The 11,259-nt window shown below is 47.3% G+C and overlaps 1 protein-coding gene across 1 annotated transcript; it reads left to right on the top strand.

Annotated features, from left to right (window-relative positions):
* The first annotated feature begins 550 nt into the window (after positions 1 to 550).
* Positions 551 to 7,957, top strand: TCHH (trichohyalin). The gene is made up of 3 exons (XM_072946551.1): positions 551 to 622; positions 1,884 to 2,050; positions 2,813 to 7,957. Exons 2-3 carry the CDS (start codon positions 1,913 to 1,915, stop codon positions 7,022 to 7,024), a joined length of 4,350 nt encoding a protein of 1,449 aa, XP_072802652.1. The 5' UTR covers positions 551 to 622; positions 1,884 to 1,912; the 3' UTR covers positions 7,025 to 7,957.
* The last annotated feature ends 3,302 nt before the right edge of the window (positions 7,958 to 11,259 follow it).

The raw sequence follows: 11,259 nt of genomic DNA on the forward strand, positions 1-11,259 counted from the left end.
GATGCACATTTTTTTCCTACCTGCATTTCTAGAGAGGAAACTAAAACCAATTCTTTACACCAGCTTATCATCCTAGAATGGCTTCAGACAGGGCTATAAGCAACTCCCCACGGACTGTTACATCCTACAGAGAAATCAGCTAGTTCTCAACAGTTTAAGTCAAAACTTCTGTTTAACCTCAACCTAGAATTTGTATCTCTCGGTAAAGTAAATGGCTTAGAGGTTACAATTTTGTAATGAAATCATAATTAATTAAGATTCTGAACATGAATTTCTTTGTTTTATTGCTTTATTTGATTTTAACAATTAAGGAAAATTAAGATTCTGCCAAATATTCTTTCATGTTAGGTGGTGCCAGCACCCTGTCAGGAAGCAAGGTCTGTGAACCTCGTGCCAAATAGCTACGTGAGCAAATAGTGAGATAAACAAGCCATTCGTGGAGACAGAGGTGGAGCTGGGCTTGGTTAGGGATGAATCAGGCCATCCTACAGCGTGGGTGTCTCCTTCCTAAGTTGCTCTTCAGGGCACAATTAAAACCTCTATAAAAGGCCAAGCTCCCAGCTGTTCAGTACACTTGCCAGCGGTGTCAGCGAGCACTTAACTTCTCCCTCTGGTGAAGTGGGTAAGTCCCATTCAGTGGGGTCATCTTTTTCTGTCTGATTCTTCATTTCCCAGCTGTTGTAGATGTTGGGGGCAGCAAGGAGGGCCTACGTGCCGGAAGGCATCAGTATCTTACAGAGATGTCTAACATCTACTATCTCCATGCCATCTTCTTATGGCTGGAATACTGAACTCTATAAGTTTGTTTGCACAGCAGGGGTTGGAGGATGGTCATGTATGACTCTGATGGGGTTCATCTTCCTAAAAAACTGCCCTCTCAAACGTTTGTCAACCCTCAGTTCTCTTTTTCTATGGGTTCTGCCCAATATAGGCCATCTTCATGTAGCTATGGCATCTGAGATACTGAAGTTGAGAGGTAATTAAAGAAGTCAGCTAGATGAACCAGTAAATCAGCCAGCCAGTGAAGCTTTCCATGTACTCTTTTAATATTGATCTTTTATTAGCTAGGTCTTGTTTTTTACAATGCCAAGATGCAAGTGGTTTATTTGGGTTTACCAAAAGCTAACCAAAAGACCAATATTATTAAAAGTTTTCCAAGTTCAATTTGACCCACTGACTCTGGTAGCCAGTCAGGAAGTACCTATCAGAAATTTGCAATAGTTGAATATCTGTAACATACCTGAATTAAGGCCGATAACATGCACTCTGTTTTCTGCATTGGTATATCTGAATTTTACAATGCCATCTCTGACTAGGAAGTAGTGCTTAAGAGCTGGTGACTTATGAATTATACCCCTAGATCTCTAAAGGACTATAATATTAGGAAATAATCCATATTCCCTGTTTTTATCATTCCAGTTACCATCAAATGTTTTGCTGCCACAATTAGGTGTAACATGGCTTCTACCCGCTTTAAGATACTCTCAAGTCTTCGTTTGCCTTTTGGCTGGTCTCTTTGTTCAACTTTAGAGGAAAATTCTTAGGAGTAGAAACATATCTAATTTAAATTTCTACACTCCTCACTGTCTAATCTGAAAAGTACTAGGGAGCACAAAGAGGAAGCAGGGAAGGATGTGGATAATCCAAATTGGGTAAACAATCAAAAGCTAGATATGGATAATCCAAATTGGGTAAACAAGATAGTCTGAAGATAGTTCCCTGGCTTGAAATTTTTCAGGATCTCTTGTTTTCTAAGCACTACATTCAAAACTAAGCTCCTTTGAGAGCCCAGGTTGAAAATAACTACGGTTCAGAGTAAAATTATTTAGGGATCTAAGATCAGAAATGGAGTTTTGATTCTGGATCCTATTTTATTGTTCTAGGTTTACTTGAACTTGAAGAAAGAAAAAAAATGTCTCCACTTCTGAGAAGCATCTTTGAAATCACTAAAATTTTCAATCAGTATGCCTCACATGATTGTGATGGGGCAGCCCTAAGCAAGAAAGACCTGAAGAACCTCCTTGAGAGAGAATTTGCAGATGTCCTTCGGGTAAGAAATAACAAGAAAAGGAAATTTCTCTATTGATTAAGGATTATGAAATTTCTTCTCAGGAGAAATCAGAGCAAGGAATGGTGACTTTACAGTCATTTTCTGCCATGACAGCTCTACACCACATCCCCTTTTCAATTCTGAAGGCATCGTAGTCTTAGTACTAAAAAAGTAGCATTTCCTGTACTTGACGGCAACGTCAATGTGAATGAACTGTTCACAGGAACTTATCACCAAAGATGTCAAACCAAACTAAACTTAGAAGGAACTTAAGTTTACTTCTAAATTTTAGTAACTAAAATAAGCCTCTTCTCTAGTAAAATGGTGTTCCCACAAATATTTTGTTCTGTATTCATACATGGGATAGAAATCAGATCAGGGGTACTGGCTATTTCAGTCAGAAATGGCTGCTGCAAATCTTCACAAATTTCCATTGTATTTCTCTCTTAAGTGTAAGTTCATTCTTATTCAGTCAGCTAAGGGTAACTTGTGTTCTTTTGATCAGCATTAAATTATAAGATGCAAAAATTTCCAACTAATGTATGCTTTAAAATTAGGTCTTCACATTTTACATGGGGACAAGACTCCATACACACCGAGTGTTTTTTTTAGCTGCTCTTAATGTCTTTTGAGTATCAGCATATCATAAAAATGTACATTGCGTGTGTATCTGCTTACTACCTGTAAATAATACATTGTATTATTGTAAATACACTGTATTTACATTGTAAAAGTTTTGTTTTATTTATTTTTCCCCCCTAGAGGCCACACGACCCAGAGACAGCAGATCTGATTCAGGAACTTCTGGATCGCGACTGTAACGGGCTTGTCGATTTCAATGAATTCCTCCTGTTCGTCTTCAGGGTGGCTCAAGCTTGTTACTACGCGCTCGGCCAGGCCGCGGGGCTCACTGAGAAAGGAGTCAAGAGTGAGGGAAAGGGGAACCTGTTACAAGATCGCAGGAGGGAAGCCCAAAGGAGATTCGAGCCCCAGGACAGCCAACTGGAAGAAAAATGCCGACTGAAAAGGCAGGAACAGGAGAAGGAGCTCGCTGAGGAAGAGGAGCAGAGGGAGAAGCAAGAGAGACGTGAGCGGAGGCTGCAAAGGCGAGAACGAGAAGATCGTGGTAAGGAGGAAGAGCAGCTGCTGAGGCGCAAGGGTTGGGAGCCGGAGGAGTTTTCTGACCTAGAGCAGAGGCGAGAGAGGCAGGAGCAGCGGGAGCGACAGCGCCTCCGGGAGGAGCAGCGCGAGCGCCAGGAAGAAGAGCAGCTGCAAAGGCCGGAGCGCCAAGAGCTGAAGAGGGAGCGCCTGGAGGAAGAGCAGCAGCTGCAAAGGCAGAGGCGCGGGCGCGAGGAGTCGCGCTGGGAGCAGGAGCTGCGGCGCGAGCAGGAAGAGGCCAATGAACAGGGCGAGAGACGCACCCTGAGGTGGCAGTGGCAGGTGGAAAGCGAGGCTGACGCCCGTCAGAGCAAAGTCTACTCCAGGCCCCGCAGGCAAGAGGAGCAGAGGCGCCTCCAGGAGCAGCAGGAGGAGCAGCTGAGGGCGGAGAGGCGCCAGGAACGCGAACAGCGGGAGGAGGAGGAGCAGCGCCGCCAGCGACTCTCAAGGGAGCAGGAGCAGCAGTTCCGTGACCAGGAGCAGAGCCTCCAAGTGGATCGGGAGAGGCAGCGCCGCAAGGAGGAGCAGCGCCGAGACCAAAACTGCAGGTGGCAACTAGAGGAGGAAAGCCAGAGGCGCTGCCACACACTGTACGCCAAGCCGGCTCAACGAGAGCAGCTGAGGGAGGAGGAGCAGCTGCAGAGAGAGCAACTCGAGAAGAGGAGGCGCCAGGAGCGCGAGAGGCAGCGTCGCGAAGAGGAGCTGCAGAGGGAGAAAGAGCAGCTGCTGAGAGAGGAAGAGAAGAGGAGGCGTCAGGAGCTCGACAGACATTATTTAAAGGAGGAGGAGCTGCAGCGAGAGGAAGAACAGCTGCTGAGACGGGAGCGCGAGAGACAATATCGCGGAGAGGAGGTGCAGCGCCTGGACAGGAAGCGGCAATTCCGAGACGAGGATCGGCAGCAGGATCTGAAATGGCAGCGGCAACTAGAAGAAGAAAATGAAGTTCGTAATAACAGGGCTTACTCCAAACGCAGAGAAAATGAAGAAAAGATCCGACAACTAGAAGATTCCCAGGTGCGGGAGAGACAGTTTCGGCAAGATCGGTGGCCCCTGAAGGATCAACAGGAAGACAGAGAAGGAGAGCAAGAGAGGAGGAGCAAGCAGCAGCGCGACCGGCAGTTCCCAGCTGAAGACCTGCTGGAGCGAGAGCAGCAAAAGGAAGCCAAAAGGCGAGACAGGAAGTTCCGGGAGGAAGAGCAACTGCTGAGAGAAGAAAGAGAAGAGAAAAGACGCCGTCAGGAAGAAGACAGAAAGTTCCGTGAGGAGGAACAGCTGAGCCGCCAGGAGCGTGCCAGAAAGTTCCGTGAGGAGGAGCGGCTCCTGCAGCAAGAGGGGGAACAGCTGAGCCGCCAGGAGCGCGACAGAAATTTCCATGAGGAGGAACAGCTGAGCCGCCAGGAGCGCGACAGAAATTTCCGTGAGGAGGAGCGGCTCCTGCAGCAAGAGGAGGAACAGCTGCGCCGCCAGGAGCGCGACAGAAAGTTCCGTGAGGAGGAACAGCTGCGCCGCCAGGAGCGCGACAGAAAGTTCCGTGAGGAGGAGCGGCTCCTGCAGCAAGAGGAGGAACAGCTGCGCCGCCAGGAGCGTGACAGGAAGTTCCGTGAGGAGGAACAGCTGCGCCGCCAGGAGCGCGACAGAAAGTTCCGTGAGGAGCAGCTCCTGAAGCAAGAGGAGGAACAGCTGCGCCGCCAGGAACGTGACAGGAAGTTCCGTGAGGAGGAGCGGCTCCTGCAGCAAGAAGAGGAGCAGCCGAGCCGCCAGGAGCGTGACAGGAAGTTCCGTGAGGTGGAGCGGCTCCTGCAGCAAGAGGAAGAACAGTTGAGCCGTCAGGAGCGCGACAGAAAGTTCCGTGAGGAGGAGCAGCTCCTGCAGCAAGAGGAGGAACAGCTGCACCGCCAGGAGCGCGACAGAAAGTTCCGTGAGGAGGAACAGCTGCGCCGCCAGGAGCGCGACAGAAAGTTCCGTGAGGAGGAGCGGCTCCTGCAGCAAGAGGAGGAACAACTGCGCCGCCAGGAGCGCGACAGAAAGTTCCGTGAGGAGGAACAGCTGCGCCGCCAGGAGCGCGACAGTAAGTTCCGTGAGGAGCAGCTCCTGAAGCAAGAGGAGGAACAGCTGCGCCGTCAGGAGCGCGACAGAAAGTTCCGTGAGGAGGAAAGGCCGCGCCGCCAAGAGCGCGACAGAAAGCTCCGTGAGGAGGAGCGGCTCCTGCAGCAAGAGGAGGAACAGCTGAGCCGCCAAGAGCGCGACAGAAAGTTCCGTGAGGAGGAGCAGCTCCTGCAGCAAGAGGAGGAACAGCTGAGCCGTCAGGAGCGCGACAGAAAGTTCCGTGAGGAGGAACAGCTGCGCCGCCAGGAGCGCGACAGAAAGTTCCGTGAGGAGGAGCGGCTCCTGCAGCAAGAGGAGGAACAACTGCGCCGCCAGGAGCGCGACAGAAAGTTCCGTGAGGAGCAGCTCCTGCAGCAAGAGGAGGAACAGCTGAGCCGTCAGGAGCGCGACAGAAAGTTCCCTGAGGAGGAACGGCTGCGCCGCCAAGAGCGCGACAGAAAGTTCCGTGAGGAGGAGCAGCTCCTGCAACGTGAGGAGGAACAGCTGCGCCGCCAGGAGCGCGACAGAAAGTTCCGTGAGGAGGAGCAGCTCCTGCAGCAAGAGGAGGAACAGCTGAGCCGTCAGGAGCGCGACAGAAAGTTCCGTGAGGAGGAACGGCTGCGCCGCCAAGAGCGCGACAGAAAGTTCCGTGAGGAGGAGCAGCTCCTGCAACGTGAGGAGGAACAGCTGCGCCGCCAGGAGCGCGACAGAAAGTTCCGTGAGGAGGAGCAGCTCCTGCAACGTGAGGAGGAACAGCTGCGCCGCCAGGAGCGCGACAGAAAGTTCCGTGAGGAGGAGCAGCTCCTGCAGCAAGAGGAGGAACAGCTGAGCCGTCAGGAGCACGACAGAAAGTTCCGTGAGGAGGAACGGCTGCGCCGCCAAGAGCGCGACAGAAAGTTCCGTGAGGAGGAGCAGCTCCTGCAACGTGAGGAGGAACAGCTGCGCCGCCAGGAGCGCGACAGAAAGTTCCGTGAGGAGGAGCAGCTCCTGCAACGTGAGGAGGAACAGCTGCGCCGCCAGGAGCGCGACAGAAAGTTCCGTGAGGAGGAGCAGCTCCTGCAGCAAGAGGAGGAACAGCTGAGCCGTCAGGAGCGCGACAGAAAGTTCCGTGAGGAGGAACGGCTGCGCCGCCAAGAGCGCGACAGAAAGTTCCGTGAGGAGGAACAGCTCCTGCAGCAAGAGGAGGAACAGCGGCGCCGCCAGGAGCGCGACGATGCCTTCTCCCAGGAGGAACAACTGAGGCGCCAGAGGCAGCGAGACAGGAAGTTCCTAGAGAGAGAGCAGAGCCTCCAGAAGGAAAGAGAGGAAGAAAAGCGACGCGTCCCGGAGGAGGACCAGAAGTTCCGTGAGCAAGGAGAGCAGCTGCAGCGCGCGGGGCAGGAGGAGCTGAGGCGCCAGCAGGCGCGAGACCTGCAGTACCGAGCGGAGGAGCAGTTTGCAGCGGAGAAGAAACGTCGGCAGGAACAAGAACTGCGCCCAGGAGAGCAGAGACGCCTGCAGGAGCGGGAGAGGAAATTCCAGGAAGAAGAACAGCTGCGCTGCCAACAGCAGGAGGAGCAGAGGCGTCGCCAAGAGCGAGACCTGTGGCAGAGCCGCTGCCAAGTCTGGCAGGAGGACAAGGGCCGTCGGCAGGTCCTGGAGCCTGGGAAGCGGCAGGTTGCCAGCGCCCCGGTGCGCTCCAGCCCGCTCTACGAGTACATCCAAGAGCAGAGATCTCAATACCGCCCTTAAGAGATGCTGCCACATGCCGACACCTGCCGACACCTGCCAAAGCTTCGAGCAAAGGAAAGTGAGAATCACTGAGTACCAAAAGACTCACATGTTTCTGGTTGTGGGAAGACCCTCTGATGTTAGAATATCTCTTTTTTCCAAAATCTTAAACTACACTCTTTCATGTACTTTGTAGTCCTGCCTTTTTTCCTTCTTTACGTAGTTCCTTACTGCAGGATGTCTTTGCTCTCTGGTGCAGATGTGGTGTGCATTTTTAAAACCATAAGCCATTTAATTTGAGGAGTCTTGTTTGGGGAACACGTTCATTTATTGCTTTATTAATATTTAGCTCCAAATAGCCTCTCACTTCTTGTAGCATAATTAGCAGATTCTGTGAGGGGACTGAATTTTTACAACAGCCTTTGAATAGTGCAGGGGGAATGGCTTCGCCATAAGAGCCCCTCGTGAAATCGGCCCAGAACTGGAATAAATATCTGTTAAGAATAAGGTTTAGCTTGAAGGCTTAGAATTTGAATTCGATTTTTTTTTACACTTAACTTCATAAACATTTAAAACCTCATGAAGCAAAAGTAAGGTGTTTCTCAAAGAACTCTAGAGGTCAAACTTTAAAACTGTGTCTGCTGTAGTCTGTAGTGCTCAGTTTTCTTCCCCCAGTCTTTCATGAGCTAGAGAATAGTACTACCTTTGTTAATTTTAGCAGAGTGGGGACCTGCTCAGGATCCTGTAGACATCTGTCATGCTGCAGGGCCAACAAGAGATCATGGAGTGTTTGGGGGGAGGGAAAGGGTTAGATCTGTGGACATAGGGGCAAGTTCCTGAAGGCCCTTGGACAAGAGTCAGCCCACAATCCTTTGAGGCCTACTGATACTACCTTGGAGACGTGTTGAAATAATTGGACTGTGTAAAAATTAGTAATAAATGCTTGGCAAACAATTATTTTTGTGTTTTAACTGTGCATCAAATCGTAACTCAGGATCTAATGGTCTGGGAACTGACACAAGTTTCCAATCACTTAAGGACATTTGATTACTATTATCTATGTCTGAATGTTAAAAAGGGAAAAAATCCAACTCTATTTCCCCAACCATTTTTCCCTCTTAGGGTGAACCCAGTATTATTTCCATCCCCAAGCTAGGATTCTCTTTCCAAGTGTTTTTATTCTTGACCCCACAGCCCTCTTTGCCCTTTCTTGCAGTGACTCACTGCTCATGGCAGTGGTGCTCCCAGTGTTTGTTAATATTTCCTTCTGAGAATACAGCAGTTTCTTGGTCTCTGAATTATGAGCCAATAATAGGAAATGGCCTGGAAGTTCAGCTCAGCATTACAGAAATTTAGATGACCTGCTGATTTAAGCAACACAATCCATGAGGTGACTTAATCATACTTTTGGCCTGATTATTATTAAGCACCTTATGACTATCACCTAATGATCCAAACACCCCTGTGCCACCTGTTAGAATCCATATTTAGTATACACACCTTGGTAACTAGGAATAAATCCAAGATGGCCCTTATCCAGGATATCATTTCTAATTATGAAGGTCACAGATGAGAAGATTTCCTAAATTACAGACACTCAATATTTTGGTCAATGGTGGAGACAAGAAAGCTGAGCCTATAGCTCTCAAGAATCATTTTGATAGAGTAAGGTGGCATTTTCTGCAAAAACCACAAGCCACTGACTTTAACACAAATAGCAAATGCCCACTAAAGACAAAACCTGGGAATCCCCTGAGACTACTCTGGAACTTCATCTCTTTCAAGTGAATCCTAACTACAAAAGTACTTTCCTCTTAAGTATATGCTTTTATTTACTAAGGCTCTTCACAGAAACCCTAGAAAGAGCTTCACTGGCTTCCCCATGATCCTCTCAATGAGCACTCATATCAAAGCCTCATAAATGCCAGCCCCAGGTTACTCCTGAAGTACACACTCATCATCTAACCTATAGTTTAACAATAATAATTATGGTAAAAACAATCAAAGCCCTTCAGACTTCTTGTAGCACTTTAGCAAGATGAAGAAAGCCAATTTCCAAAGAAGAAAGTATAGTTTCATCAGTTATAATAACATGTAGTTAAAAAAAAAGTCAACCAGCCCATGCCCTATGGGCCTTCTTTTAGCATGCTGCCAGGAGAACATGTTGGCAGGCCAACCCTCCTGCTCCACGGGGTTAAAGTACATGCATGGGCAGAACCTTGAGGCTATTGTGCACTTGGCTGCTTAACTAAGCTGGGAGCTTATTAACATCATCTTGGCTACTGCTGGGGAATGTGGTTGAGAGCTTAATATGTTCATGATGGAAAAGCTAGTCTCCATGTGTTATGAATTTTGTTCCCCCTAAAGGTTGGCATGTTGAAGTCCTAACCCTCAGTACCTTAGAATGTAACCATATTTGGAGATACAGTACTTAAATAGGTAATCAAATAAAAATGAGATCATTAGGTATGCCCTAATGCAGGATGGATGGTGTCCTTATAAAAGAGGAAATTTGGACATAGACAAGGACAGAGAGAAAATGATCTGAAGACACAGAAAGAAGATGTCACTTACAAGCCAAGGATAGATGCCTGAAACATCCTTCCCTCATGACTCTCAGAAGAAATCAATCCTATCAACACCTTGATTTTTGACTTCCAGCCTCCATCAATTTGAGAAAAAAGATTTCTGTTGGTTAAGCTACCCAGTCCTTGGCACTTTGTTATGATAGCCCTAAAAAACTAATATACCATGGAAGCTGAGGTTATGTTTCTAGGGAAACTTACCTGTAATATGATGCTCTTTGTCCCTTGACATTGTACAGGGTACAAGCAGGTCCTGGTGGCTCAAAGACACTTTTTTTTTAATTAAATCTGACATAGTTTTTATGGTTCAGGGGAACAATTGCTATAAGGAATCATAAGCCTGGGGTTCATTCATTTATTCATTAGAAAAATATTTATTGAGCATCTCCTATGTGCCAGGCATCCTAAGCAATATGTGTGCAGTGTTGAAATAGTCATTCTGGTCTGTTCCTTTACTCTCTGTGTGTCCTCTTGCAAGCCACTTAAGCTTTCTGGCCTCCAATGTTTCATATTTCAAACTATGAGACTAGAATAGTTATCACCAAGGTTACTCCCAGGACTAAAAAAAATTACTTTAATTCTAACATTCAGCTTGTTCAACTGAAACTCTCAAAGCAACTGAAATAACCCCTCACCCCAGCTTCTACCTTTACTAACAGAAAACATGGAAAAGAATTAACTGATGAAGGTGACCATCAGACCCTAGTTCCAGCCTCAAAGATCTTTCCTTTCTAGCTTCTGAACTTCTCTTATTCATCTCCCAGATTCTTCCAGAGCACCTTCTTATCAGCCTAGGTTTATTCAATGAAGGAGAAGACCCTAACCCTACCCCATTTTCTGACCTTAGTACTATCCAAAATTACTGCCCCTCTAATTTATGAAATTCACATATCCATTTAATTAATCCCATTCCTTTCTGAGAAAACAAAGTCCTGGAACTTGGTTCCACTTAAACTAAAAGTCAGTGGCCATTAGCTAAATATAAACCCATCTCTGCTCCATCTTCTGCATTAATTACACATTGCTGATATTTTCATTCAGTCACAGTAATTATGAGTTTGTTCAGCAAGTGCACTGGGACTGTAATCTGTTGAAGATTATGATCTATGTAATATTTAATAAGCTCATGTTTCCCTTGTTAGTAAAGAGCTGACAGTCACATGCAATAATCTGGAACTAACCCAAAAGGCAGATTTCTGAATACGTTATCATTTTCTGAACCCTCAGGATGTCAATGGCAAGCACTCGAATTACAGAAACTTTTAAAAACCTGATTCCTATTTGTTATCACTTCCCTTTTTAAAAACTGGCATTTTCTGTACAATGAAGTCTAAGCCCTGCAGTTTGGAATTTATGTCTCCACGTTCTAGAGACAGTCCACCTTTTATACTCTGGCCCCCCCAGCACCCCCAGAGCCAACTATGTGTTAAAACCGAACTAGTCTATTTGTTGTCATTAGGACATCCTATGACTGTCCTTACTTCAAAGACTTATTAGCATAATTTAATCTATTTAGAAAGCCTCTCTCCGTCCTGTCTACATGGACACTTCCTACTCTGTTTAAAAGACCTGAGTTTAGTCCCACCTCTTCCCTAAATCTTTCCCTAATCACCCCAACTCACATGATCGCTCTCTTCATTAAGGTTCTAAGATATCGTCTGTATTTACTGC

The sequence above is a fragment of the Vicugna pacos genome, chromosome 21 (assembly GCF_048564905.1).
Source record: "Vicugna pacos chromosome 21, VicPac4, whole genome shotgun sequence".
Lineage (NCBI taxonomy): Eukaryota > Metazoa > Chordata > Mammalia > Artiodactyla > Camelidae > Vicugna > Vicugna pacos.